Source organism: Zalophus californianus, chromosome 14 (genome assembly GCF_009762305.2).
Source record: "Zalophus californianus isolate mZalCal1 chromosome 14, mZalCal1.pri.v2, whole genome shotgun sequence".
In the NCBI taxonomy this organism is placed as follows: Eukaryota; Metazoa; Chordata; class Mammalia; order Carnivora; family Otariidae; genus Zalophus; species Zalophus californianus.
In genome coordinates, this window is record NC_045608.1 from 75,439,975 (window position 1) to 75,453,076 (window position 13,102).

General features: G+C 35.6%; 1 protein-coding gene across 5 annotated transcripts in view; it reads left to right on the forward strand.

The window, feature by feature from the left end:
- Positions 1–13,102, forward strand: part of WDR7 (WD repeat domain 7) — a 364,018-nt gene that overhangs the window by 108,651 nt on the left and 242,265 nt on the right. For all 5 annotated transcript variants that reach the window (XM_027577317.1, XM_027577315.2, XM_027577319.1 and 2 more), the window contains 2 exons: positions 1,313–2,082; positions 3,627–3,715. In XM_027577317.1, the coding sequence (XP_027433118.1) occupies positions 1,313–2,082; positions 3,627–3,715 (859 nt within the window). The remainder of the gene's footprint in view (positions 1–1,312; positions 2,083–3,626; positions 3,716–13,102) is intronic.

The following is a 13,102-nucleotide window of genomic DNA, read 5'->3' on the forward strand; positions in this document are numbered from 1 at the left end:
TTAAGAAATATTTATGTAAATTGTAACCCTATCAGTCTTATTTCTGGCACATTTTCCTATTTCTTACTTGCCTTTTAATATTTTTATAGTAGTGAATTTTAAATTTAAGTATATTTGGAAAGCTCTTTCTCATCTTGAGATCAGATACATTCACCTGTATTTTGATTTAGTTTTTATTCTGTATTTTCCATTTCTCTTCATAACCCATGATTTTGGCAGAAGAGTGATGTGACTGGATTTGTGCTTCAGAAACAAGTCTTGTGGCTCTGGAGTTGCGTTGGAGTAAGTAGAGACTAGGGCAGTGAACCCTGCTGAGACAAGAAAATAAGTGTCCAAATGTGGTGACAGTGATAGTGGGGATAGATGGTCTGGGAGGCACAGCGGTTCAGTGGCATTGTGGGCATCAGGACACATTTGACTGTGAGGGGCTATGGGACTTTGAGAGACAAGCAGTTGTAAGTAGAGGATTGAAACTCCAGGAGGCTGGTCGGACTGAGGATGGAAATTAGGGAGCCACAGGTGTTACTCCTAATGTGGGAGCGAAGATGAGTTTTCAGGGCAGCTGACTGCTTAGAAGGGTGGTCAGAATTAGAAGGCTCACCAAGAAGGGAAGCTAGGAGAGGTGGCTTTTAATTTTTTTCTTTATGCTTTTATCTCACTCACCCAGCAAAAATAACAATGTCAGATACTGCAAAGGGCTCAAGGAGGAGCGGGACTGAGAGTTTCCTTGGATTAGCCTCCGACTTTCCCTACATTTGGCTAAAAGGGGCAGTAGAGGGGGAGAGAGATCAGTAGAAGAGGGAGCATGGTCAAAGGATATCACTCCTTGTTAGACTCTAAGTAGACTTGAGCATGTTCTCTATTGAGGGAAAAGAATCTGTGAATAGGGAGATAGTGAAGGTAAGGTGGAAAAAGGAAGGATTTGATGGTACAGCAACTTAAACGGAGGAGTCGCCGTGATAAATGGATTCTTCTTTCAGGTGAACCAGTAGTTCATTCTCAGAGAATTTGCATAGAGGTTTTTGAAACATATTTTAATCTGTTCTATGAGTAAAAAGACTCCCTGCCTCAATAACAAATTTTTCTAGTTTTTAAAAAATTGACCATTTTATAATTGTTTCAGCATAAAACTGTCATATAAATTCACATCTTTTACATGCTGCTGATTGGCAAAGTTTGTGTGTTACTGTTAATGATAGAGGTACCTAAAAAGCCTAATATGCATTCAAATTCCTCTCTTTGTTGCTCAGTCATGAATGTATGCAATTAAACATTTTATATTCTAACCATTGTTTAAAAATGTTTTTTGCAGGGAAATTTGCCTAAATATTCTCATAACTCCCTGATGGTTCAGGCAATAAAGACAAACCTAACAGACCCGGACATACATGTGCTTTTCTTTGATGTGGAAGCGTTGATTATTCAACTCCTGACTGAAGAAGCCTCTAGGCCGAATACTGCGCTTATTTCCCCAGAGAATTTGCAAAAAGCATCTGGCGGTTCAGACAAAGGGGGCTCTTTTCTAACTGGAAAACGAGCAGCAGTTCTCTTCCAACAAGTGAAAGAAACTATCAAAGAGAACATAAAGGAACATCTCCTGGACGATGAAGAGGAGGATGAGGAGATGATGAGGCAGAGAAGAGAAGAGAGCGACCCAGAGTATCGGGCCAGCAAATCTAAGCCGTTGACCTTATTAGAGTATAATTTAACGATGGACACTGCAAAATTGTTCATGTCATGTCTTCATGCCTGGGGTTTAAATGAAGTTCTGGATGAAGTTTGTCTTGATCGCCTTGGAATGCTGAAACCGCACTGCACAGTATCTTTTGGTCTCCTATCGAGAGGAGGTCATATGTCCCTGATGCTTCCTGGTTATAATCAGCCTGCTCGGAAGCTGTCGCATGGGAAAGCCGAAGTAGGAAGGAAGCTGCCAGCAACTGAGAGCGTTGGAAGGGGAACTTACGGAGTGTCCCGAGCCGTCACCACACAGCATCTCCTGTCTATCATATCTTTGGCAAATACATTAATGAGTATGACCAACGCAACTTTTATTGGCGATCATATGAAGAAGGCTCCTACCAGGTGTGACCATGATAGTTTGATTTTATTCTCACATTTCAAAATAAATAAATAAAGCCTGTTTTATTTGTCTCACTGTTTATTACTTTGGCGGGGGGGCTCTGCCCACCTTAGCATTTTTGTGTCATCTCAGTGTTTCCCCTTGAAATTTTAAAACACAACATGCATGATTTAAAGTATGATAAAATTACACAGTTTAATCTTTACTCAAACATACTACGTAGCTATTTAAACTGAGTAGCTCAGATCAGCTTTAATAAGTGACTTATGGACTAGCTCATCAGTAAATATAATCTTAGAATTGTATTTACTTAAAGTTTGCATTGACATTTAATTCAAAAGGTATATTTGGTTGAAATGCTTCTTTATGATTTATATGTAATGAATGATAGGTGTTCAGTAATTAGCTTCAGAATTTTATGAGAAGTGTAGTAAGAATTTTTCAGTTGGAAGAGAGAAAACAACTTTTTTAATTGTAGGAGAGTATTATTTTAATATTTTAGGAATATCTAACCTGATTTGCTATTACCCATTTTCCAGAAGTCATGAAGACAACTTTTTATTTATTTATTTATTTATTTATTTATTTTTTAAAGATTTTATTTATTTATTTGACAGAGAGAGACACAACGAGAGAGGCAACACAAGCAGGGGGAGTGGGAGAGGGAGAAACAGGCTTCCTGCAGAGCAGGGAGCCCGACGCGGGGCTCAATCCCAGGACCCTGGGATCATGACCTGAGCCGAAGGCAGACGCTTAACGACTGATCCACCCAGGCGCCCCAAGACAACTTTTTAAACTGTGGTTTTATTATACTTTATTGAGAATTGATCATATTGAGAAATTTTAAAAAATCAAATACTTAAGTAGTACTTACCTTGTATCTGGTTCTGTTGTAAGTACTCTGTAGATACTATTTCATTAAAGCCCTTAACCCTCCAAGGTAGGCACTGTTACTATCCTTTCGCTACAGATAAGCAAACTGAGACACAGGTTAAGTAATGTGTCCAAGGTCACACAAGTGGTTAAGTGGTGTCACTAGAATTCACCATGAAACAGGCTGCCTCTGGAATCCAAGATTTCTAATGCCTTATTACCTTTTTCAGATTTAAGGATGAATTCTTTTAGACTCACTGTATTGTATCATGAATTCATTTGGACCAATGATATAGGGAGGGCTGAAATCTCAGCATGCTAATGTTGAAGAATGAAGGACTAATTACAATATTTATTTGTCAGTGGTAGTACATTAAACTGTTCAGAAATATTTCTTAGTATAAAGCATAAATTGTAGATAAATTTTTACTTGCTATTTGCTAATCATTCAATATATTAACATTTGAAAAGGAAAATGTTAATACATACAAAATAGTAAAAAAACATTTTTTGGAATGGTAAATTGAAAATGTTCTGTATATGTTTCTTTTACAATTCATTTGGGACTAGAAAGCTTAGTATTTTTTTTTTTAAGCTTAGTATTTTAAATGGTTCTGGAAATATGAAAGTATGATGTATATATACATATATTTTCTTCTTTTTTTTTTTAAAGGCCACCTCGACCAAGCACCCCAGACCTTTCTAAGGCAAGGGGTTCCCCTCCAACTTCCAGTAATGTTGTGCAAGGACAGATTAAACAAGGTAAAATTAAATCTTATTAAGTAATTGACCTGACATTTCAGCTGTAGAAACTGAGGAGGCATAGCTAATGTATAATCATAATTTGTCTCAGATTGTTAAAAGAGAGAAAAGTTGTTATATTCCAGATGTAAATATGGATAATTAAGATGTCAGTTAAAAATAAATCAGATTTATTTAGAAACTGATAAATGAGCATATTTCACATAATTTTATTGTACTGTCTTTGACCTAATTTTTGTGAATTAGGGGCACCTTAACTTGACAACACTAGTGTGTTAATTGTGTGTATCTTGAGTTTAAAAGTTATACCTATTTTTAACTACATTTAGAAATGTTTAAAATCATATTTTCATACTCTGTTCTGCTGTTTGCCAGTAGTTCATGCTTTGTAATCCACAAGTGGAAAAACTTTCTTTTTATTTACATCATCATTGTCTACAGCTTTGTTTTTCATTAGTGGATAGAAGAGAAAGTTGAGTTTCTCTTCCATTATTACCTTTTATGTTCATTATAAGAGTGGTAAATGCAACCAGAGTTGGGGGTGGGGGGGTCATTTCTGCTGAGAGAGCTTTCTTTCAGGCTGAGAGTTAATGCTGACTCACTCAGAATGTGATAGAAGTAAAGAAGTGAGCAAGACATGGGATGATGAAGGTTCTGCCTATAAATGGTGACTTCAGGGTCTTCTTTTTTCCATAGGTTTTTTGTTTTGTTTTTTGTTTAGGTTTTAAAGATTTTTTCTTTTTCTTTCCTTTTTATTTTTTAAACAATTTTTCCCTTCCCTAGGACAAGTACTTTTCTCTTTCTTAGCTTAGTATTTGATATTTACTTTAATATCTTTAAACAGGTGCCTGATTTTCAGTTTTAGGCACTGTCTATTGGCTTCTCATTATGGACGATAAGCTCCCACATTCTCTACCCCCACTCCATCATTCATTCCAACCCCACATGCTCACCCCTTTTGTTACCCTTTCTCTGATTAAAATTAACATAAGCTATTATAAAATAATTGTATGTTATAGAAAAGTTTTGGATAACTTTTTATACTTCTGAACATGTGACACACATGTATAAAAAAGTACACAAAATAGAAATATGTAACTCAGTAACTTTTACATGCTAAACTCCCTTGTAATTACATCTGTGGACAAGAAATCAAACGTTGCCATCATGCCAGAAGTTGCTGGTATGTTCCTTCCCGGTCATTATGTGCCCCCTTCCAAAGGTAACTACTGTCTTGACTTCTGGGAAATTACTTCCTTTCTTTCTTTTAGAGTTAGACCACGAAGTTTAAATCCCTAAACACTGTAGTTTAGTTTTGCTATGCTTTGAATTTTATATGAATTCTGTCAGTCACAGAGTATGTAGTCTTTTGTGTGTGGCTTCTTTTGTGAGATTTATCAATGATACTGCGTTTGAAGTTTACTCATTTTCATTGTTCATTTTTATTGCTCTGTAGTATTCTGTGGAATGAGTAGACCACAGTTTCTTCATGCATTTTCCTGTCAGTAGACATTTGAATTATTTTCATTGTTTTTCATAAATCTACAAACGTTCTTGCATTTGGTTCTTAATGTACTTTATCAGTATTTCTGTTGTATATATAACTAAAAGTGGAATTTCTGCATATGTTTAGCTTTAGCTTTAGCAGATAATATTAGGATGTTTTCCTAAGTGAGTGACTACTGTACATCCATCAAAATGGCTAAAGTAAAAAGAAGGAAAATACTGTTGGCTAGGATATGGAGCAACAAGAAGTCTCATACACCATTGGTGAGCTATGCTAGCCAACCCTGAATATTTTCCATCTCTTTCACTTCAGCCATTTTGATGTATGTGTAGTAGTCTCTCATGTGTTTAATTTACATACCCTAATTCCCATCAAGGTTGAATACTTTTTTGGTATGTTTATTGCTCATTTCTATATGTTCTTTTGTGAAGTGCCTGTTCAACTCATGTGTGTCTATTAGGTTGTTTTCTAAAAAAAAAAATATCCGTTGTAAGGGTTGATCTGTGACTGTCCTCAATATGAGCCCTTTGTTATATGTACTGCAAATATTTATTTGCCTTTCACTCCTATCTTTGAAATTCAGCATCTTTCAATTTCAGTGGAATCTAATATATCAATTTTTTCACTTATTACTTAATATTTGTATGTCCTGTTTCAGAAGTTACCCTGATATCATGAGGATAGCCTTCTGTTTTAGAAGCTTTATTGTTTTACCCTTTTTATTTAGATCTATAATCTGTCTAGAATTCATTTTTGGATATCATGAGCAGCAGGGGTCCTGTTTCATTTTTTTCCTCCATACAATACCAGATTGGTCCAGCATGATTTAGTAAAGGGATGATTCATTCCCCACTGCTTTGCAGTGCTATCCTTGTCATAAATAAAATGTTCTTCTATATGATCTGTTTCTGGGGCAGTTTGAGCCCATTGATTTGCTTGTGTATTCTTGTGCCTTAATTACTGTAGCTTTGTAGTTGGACTTGGTATTCAGCAGATAGAGTCTTCCCACCTTATTCTTAAAGAATGTCATGGCTATTCTTGTTTCTTTGAATATCTCAATTGTCAGTTTAGAGCCAGTTTCTCAATTGTTATAAAAACCTATTGTGATTTTATTGAATTTATAGATGAGTTTGGGGAGAATTAATATCTTTGTGGGTTTCATTCATTCAGTATATTCAATGTATTCAGTAGATTCCTTTATTTATTTAGATCTCATTTGGCTATTGTAACTCTTTTATAGTTTTCTGTGTAGAGGTCTTATATACTTCTTATTTAGATTTTTTTCCTAGATAAGGATTTTTAAAATACTCTTGTAACTGGTATTGAATATTTTGTTTTCTGTGCCTCTGGCACAGAAATGCAGATTATTTTTGTATGTTGACCTTGTATCAAGCAGTCATGCTAAATTCACCCATTATTTGTAATACTTTATTTGTGGATTACTTTGACTATATGGACAGTCATATGGGATACTTTTTCTATGCCCAGTGTTTTCCCAAAGGGAAAACTTTTAAGTTTTCATAATTATTATATTTCCTGTATGCTTTTTACAAGAAATTCACTTTCCATTATTCCTTTGCTAAGTGCTTATCATCATTGTATGTTGGGTTTTATCATGCCTTTTCTGTATCTATTGAGATGATTATATATTTTTTCCTTTTATTCTGTTGTGATTGATGTATTATCATCTTATATATTGTTGAATTTGGCAAAAAAGTTTTCTCTTCTTCCCCCTCCTCTTTTTTTTTTTTTTTTTTTTTGTTTAAACAAGTAGGCTCCATGCCTAGCATGGAGCCCAGTGCAGGGCTTGAACTCACAACCCTGAGATCAAGACCTGAGCTGAGATCAAGAGTTACATGCTTAACCAACTGAACCACCCAAGTGCCCCAGTTTTCCTTTCTTCTAATGCTCTTATTAAGTGTTACCTTATTAAGGTTTCAAAAAAATGGATTAAGGAATCTTTTCTCTTTTTTCTGTTTTCAGGTAGAATTTGTGTAAGATTGGCATTCTTTCTTCCATAAATGTGCAGTACAATTTGCTGGATTTAGATCTAGAGTTTTCTCTGTGGGAAGTTTTTTAATTCTAGGTTTAATTTCTTTCATTGTCATGTGACACTTCAGATTTTCTGTTTCTTCTTATGTCAGTTTATTAAGTAGTACATATTTAGCGTTCTTTTACATTTGTTGTCATTTGAAAAGATATTATCTTTTAAATTTCTTTAATATCTGTAGTGATACCACCATTCTTACTCCTGATGTTAATCATTTGTATCTTCCCTCTTTTTTCTTGATCAGTCTCATCAGGAACTTACTAATCTTATTAGTTATTTTAATGAATCCTCTGTGTCTTTGTTTATCCTTTCTAAGTGCATATTTTTTCCTATCTCCCTGAAGTCTGCTCCTCTCCTATGTTTTTTGGAGTTACTATGCTGTTTATTTTTAACTTCCTTTTTTTATTATTATTTTTTTATTATGTTAATCACCATACATTACATCATTAGTTTTGGATGTAATGTTCCACGATTCAGTGTTTGCATTTAACACCCAGTGCTCCGCGCAGAACATACCCTCTTTAATATCCATCACCAGGCTAACCAATCCTCCCACCCCCCTCCCCTCTGGAACCCTCAGTTCGTTTCTCAAAGTCTGTAGTCTCTCATGGTTTGTCTCCCCCTCCGATTTCCCCCCTTCATTCTTCCCCTCCTGCTATCTTCTTTTTTTTTTTTAACATATAATGTATTATTTGCTTCAGAGGTACAGATCTGTGATTCAACAGTCTTGCACAATTCACAGCGCTCATCATAGCACATACCCTCCCCAATGTCTGTCACCCAGCCACCCCATCCCTCCCACCCCCCACCACTCCAGCAACCCTCAGTTTGTTTCCTGAGATTAAGAATTCCTCATATCAGTGAGGTCATATGATACATGTCTTTCTCTGATTGACTTATTTCGCTCATCATAATACCCTCCAGTTCCATCCACGTCGTTGCAAATGGCAAGATTTCATTCTTTTTGATGGCTGCATAATATTCCATTTGTGTGTGTGTGTGTGTGTGTGTGTGTGTGTGTGTGTGTGTGTGTGTGTGTATACCACATCTTCTTTATCCATTCATCTGTCGATGGACATCTTAGCTCTTTCCACAGTTTGGCTATTGTGGACATTGCTGCTATAAACACCTTACACTACACACAAAAATAGACTCAAAATGTTTGAAAGACCTAAATGTGCGACAGGAGTCCATGAACATCCTAAAGGAGAACACAGGCAGCAAACTTTTCAACCTCAGCCGCAGCAACTTCTTCCTAGAAGGCAAGGGAAGCAAGGGCAAAAATGAACTATTGGGACCTCATCAAGATAAAAAGCTTTTGCACACAAAAGAAACAGTCCACAAAACCAAAAGACAACTGACAGAATGGGAGAAGATATTTGCAAATGACATATCATAAAGGGCTAGTATCCAAAATCTATAAAGAACTTCTTAAACTCAACACCCAAAGAACAAATGATCCAATCAACAAATGGGCAGAAGACATGAATGGACATTTTTCCAAAGAAGACATCCAAACAGCCAACAGACACATGAAAAAGTGCTCAACATCGCTCGGCATCGGGCAAATCCAAATCAAAACCTCAATGAGGTATCACCTCACACCAGTCAGAATGGCTAAAATTAACAAGTCAGGAAATGACAGATGTGGGCGGGGATGTGGAGAAAGGGGAACCCTCCTACACTGTTGGTGGGAATGCAAGCTGGTGCGGCCACTCTGGAAAACAGTATGGAGGTTCTTCAAAAAGTTGAAAATAGAGCTACCATATGATCCAGCAATTGCACTACAATAGCCAAACTGTGGAAAGAGCCAAGATGTCCATCGACAGATGAATGGATAAAGAAGATGTGGTATACACACACACACACACACACACACACACACACACACACACACACACACACACACACACACTGGAATATTATGCAGCCATCAAAAAGAATGAAACCTTGCCATTTGCAACGACGTGGATAGAACTGGAGGGTTTACCCCAAAGATACAAATGTAGGGATCCAAAGGGGTATGTGCACCCCGATGTTTATTTTTAACTTTCTAGGATGGTTACTTACCAATTTTTAGCCCTTCTTCCTTCAGAGTATATGCCCAAAATAATGTTTTCTGTGAATAAAGACAATTTTGCTTCTTTTCAGTTTGAATTTTATTTTTCTTACCTTACTGCACAGGTAAGGAGTTAGAGAATGATGTTGAATTGAAGAAGTTAGAGCAGACATCCTTGCCTCATTCCCAATCCATGGGATAAAGCATTCAGTCTTTATTAAGTATGATGTTAGCTTCAGGTTTTTCTTAGATGAGGAGGATGTTAAGGCAGTAACCCTCTATTCCTGGTTTGCTGCGATTTTTTAAATTATGAATGGATGTTAGATTTTTTTCAGATGATTTTTCTGCATCTGTTGAAATTAGTAAATGATTTTTCTCTTTTATTTTCCTAAGACAATGTACATGAACTTTCGAAATTTTTTTTTCAAAGATTTTATTTATTTATTTGACACAGAGAGAAAGATAGAGAGAGCACAAGCAGGGGGAATGGCAGAGGCAGAAGGAGAAGCAGGCTCCCCGCCGAGCAGGGAGACGGATGTGGGGCTGGATCCCAGGACCTTGGGACCACGACCCGAGTCGAAGGCAGCCGCTTAACCTACTGAGCTGCCCAGGCACCCGAACTTTTGAATTTTAAAACAACCTTGAGATCCTAGTGTAGACCACACTTTGTCATGTTGAGTTATTCTTCTTATAGATTGTTGGATATAATTTGCTAAAATTTGTTAAGGGTTTATGTTATGTTTATGAGGGATTTTGGTCTAGTTTTCATTTCTGATAATGTTGTTTGTTCAGTTTTGGTAACAGGATAATGCCGGTCTCACAGTTGTTAGGATGTTATCCTCCCCCTGCCTCCCTCCCTTTTTTTTTTTTTTTTTTTTTTGTATTTTGTGGAAGAGTTTGTGTAGAATTGATATTACTCCTTATTTGTTTGATCTAAATTCACTAGTGAAAGTATGTGGGCCTGGAGTTTTCTTTATGGGAAAGGTTTTAACTACAAATTTAAATGCTTTAATAGATATAGGGTTATTTAGATGTTTTATTTTTATTATTACATCTTGGGTGAACTTTGATATTTTGTATCAGAGTTATTGGAAAAAAGTTTAATACTCTCTTTTTTTTAATATCTGTAGAAATTGAAAAATGGTATCCCCTCTCTCATTTCTGTTATTCATAATTTATGATTTTTCTCTTTTCGCTTGAGTAGTCTGGCAACAATTGTGGTTATTCCTCCTTGTATTTCTATTAGTTTTTGCTTCATGTGTTATAAAACTCTCTTATTAGGTACATAAACCCTTTCTTACTGATTTTTTTTACTTTTGTCATTATGAAATGACCTCTTTATCCTTGATAATATCTTTTGCTTTGAAAATCTACTTTTTTTTTAAATAATACTTGTTTTAATGTTTATAATAATGTAGCCAGTTCAGCATTTTTGGTTACTGTTATTAGCATGGTATGTATTTTCCTGTCCTTCTACTTTTCACCCATTTTGGGTCTTTACATTTAAACTGTGTTTCTTTTTTTTTTAGTATGTTATGTTAATCACCATACATTACATCATTAGTTTTTGATGTAGTGTTCCATGATTCATTGTTTATGTGTAACACCCAGTGCTCCATGCAGAACGTGCCCTCTTTAATACCCATCACCAGGCTAACCCATCCCCCCACCCCGGTCCCCTCTAAAACCCTCAGTTTGTTTCTCAGAGTCCATAGTCTCTCATGGTTCGTCTCCCCCTCCAATTTCCCCCCCTTCATATTTCCCTTCCTACTATCTTCTTTTTTTAAACATATAATGTATTATTTGTTTCAGAGGTACAGGTCTGTGATTCAACAGTCTTACACACTTCACAGCGCTCACCATAGCACATACCCTCCCCAATGTCTATCACCCAGCCACCCCATCCCTCCCACCCCCACCACTCCAGCAACTCTCAATTTGTTTCCTGAGATTAAGAATTCCTCATATCAGTGAGATCATATGATACATGTCTTTCTCTGATTGACTTATTTCGCTCAGCATAACACCCTCCAGTTCCATCCACGTCATTGCAAATGGCAAGATTTCATTCCTTTTGATGGCTGCATAATATTCCATTGTATATACATACCACATCTTCTTTATCCATTCTTACAGGCAATATGGATACTTTTTTACAGTAGTGTTTAATCCATTTACATTTAATGCGATTGTTAATGTAGTTAGGTTTGAATCTGACATTCTGCTATTTTTTTCTCCTTGTCTCACTTGTTCTTTGTTCCTTCTTTTCCTTTTTCTGCTGTTTTTCAGATTAATGGAGTATTTCTTTTATGATTTCACTTTATCACCTTTATTGGCTTATAAGCTAATTCTTTATTTTGTTATTTTAGTGCTTATTTTAGAGTTTCTAGTCTACGTAGATCTTTAATTTATAGTGTACCTTTAAGTGATATTATACCATTAACATTTAATATAAAAACTAAAATGTTATTCTTGCATTTTTTACTTCCTGACCTTTATTCTATTTTTGTCTTGTATTTTACATTTATGTATATTATAAACTCTTCAAATTAGCATTGTTTAATAGTTGTATTTTAAAGAGATTTAAATAAGGAAAAAAACATACATCTTTAACTATGTAATTACCATTTTTGGTGTTCTTCATTCCTTTATGTGGATAAAGATTTTTGTCTGGTACAATTATTTTTTTTCTGCCTGAAGTACTTGTTTTAACATTTCTTGTAGTGAAGGTCTGCTGTTCTTTCTGCTTCACGTCTGAAAACATCTTTATTTGCTTTTGATTTTGAAAGATATTTTTGTCTGGTATAGAATTCTAGGTTGACCATTTGTATCTCTCAGTACCTTACAGATGATACTCTATTGTCTTCTTACTTGCTTTGTTTTGTTTTATTTTTTTAAATATTTATTTATTCATGAGAGAGAGAAAGAGAGAGTGCGCATGTGAAAGCACATGTGAGTGTGAGGAGGGAGAGGGCAAGCAGATTCCATGCTCAGTGTGGAGCCTGAAGCAGGGCTCCATCCCAGGACCCCAAGATCACAGCCTGAGCTGAAATCAAGAGTCAGATGCTCAACTGACTGAGCCACCCAGATGCCCCCTCATTTGCTTTTTTTTTTTTAAGATTTATTTATTTATTTGACAGAGATAGCAAGAGCAGGAACACAAGCAGTGGGGAGTGGGAGAGGGAGAAGCAGGCTTCCCACGGATCAGGGACCCCGAACATTTGCTTTTTTTAACAAGAAATCTGATGTCACCTGTATTTTCCTATATAACATTAAAAAAATTTTTTTTACTTTATTACTCTTGCTGTTTTAAAGATTTTTCTCTTTGTTACTGGTTTTGAGCCATTTGCTTATGAAGTACCTTGGTGTAGTTTTCTTTATGTTTCTTGCAGTTGAGGCTTATTGAACTTATTATTTTTATAGTTTTCATTAATTTAAAACATTTTCCAACCATTATTTCTCCAAATATTCTTTCTATTCTCTCTTCTACTTCTCTCTTTAGTGGACTCAAAATTATATGTATGTTAGGCCACTTGAAATTGTCCCATAGATCACTGATGCTTTATTTTTGGATTTTTTTTCTCTCTGTGTTTTCATTAGGTAGTTTCTGTTGCAATGTCTTCAAGTTCATTCATCTTTTCTTGGCAATATCCAACCTGGTATTAAGCCCAACCAGTGTATTTTTCATCTCAGACATTATGATTTGCATGTCCACAATTTTGATTTGTTTTTTTAATATACTCATTGTCTCTATATAACTTTTTTTCAATA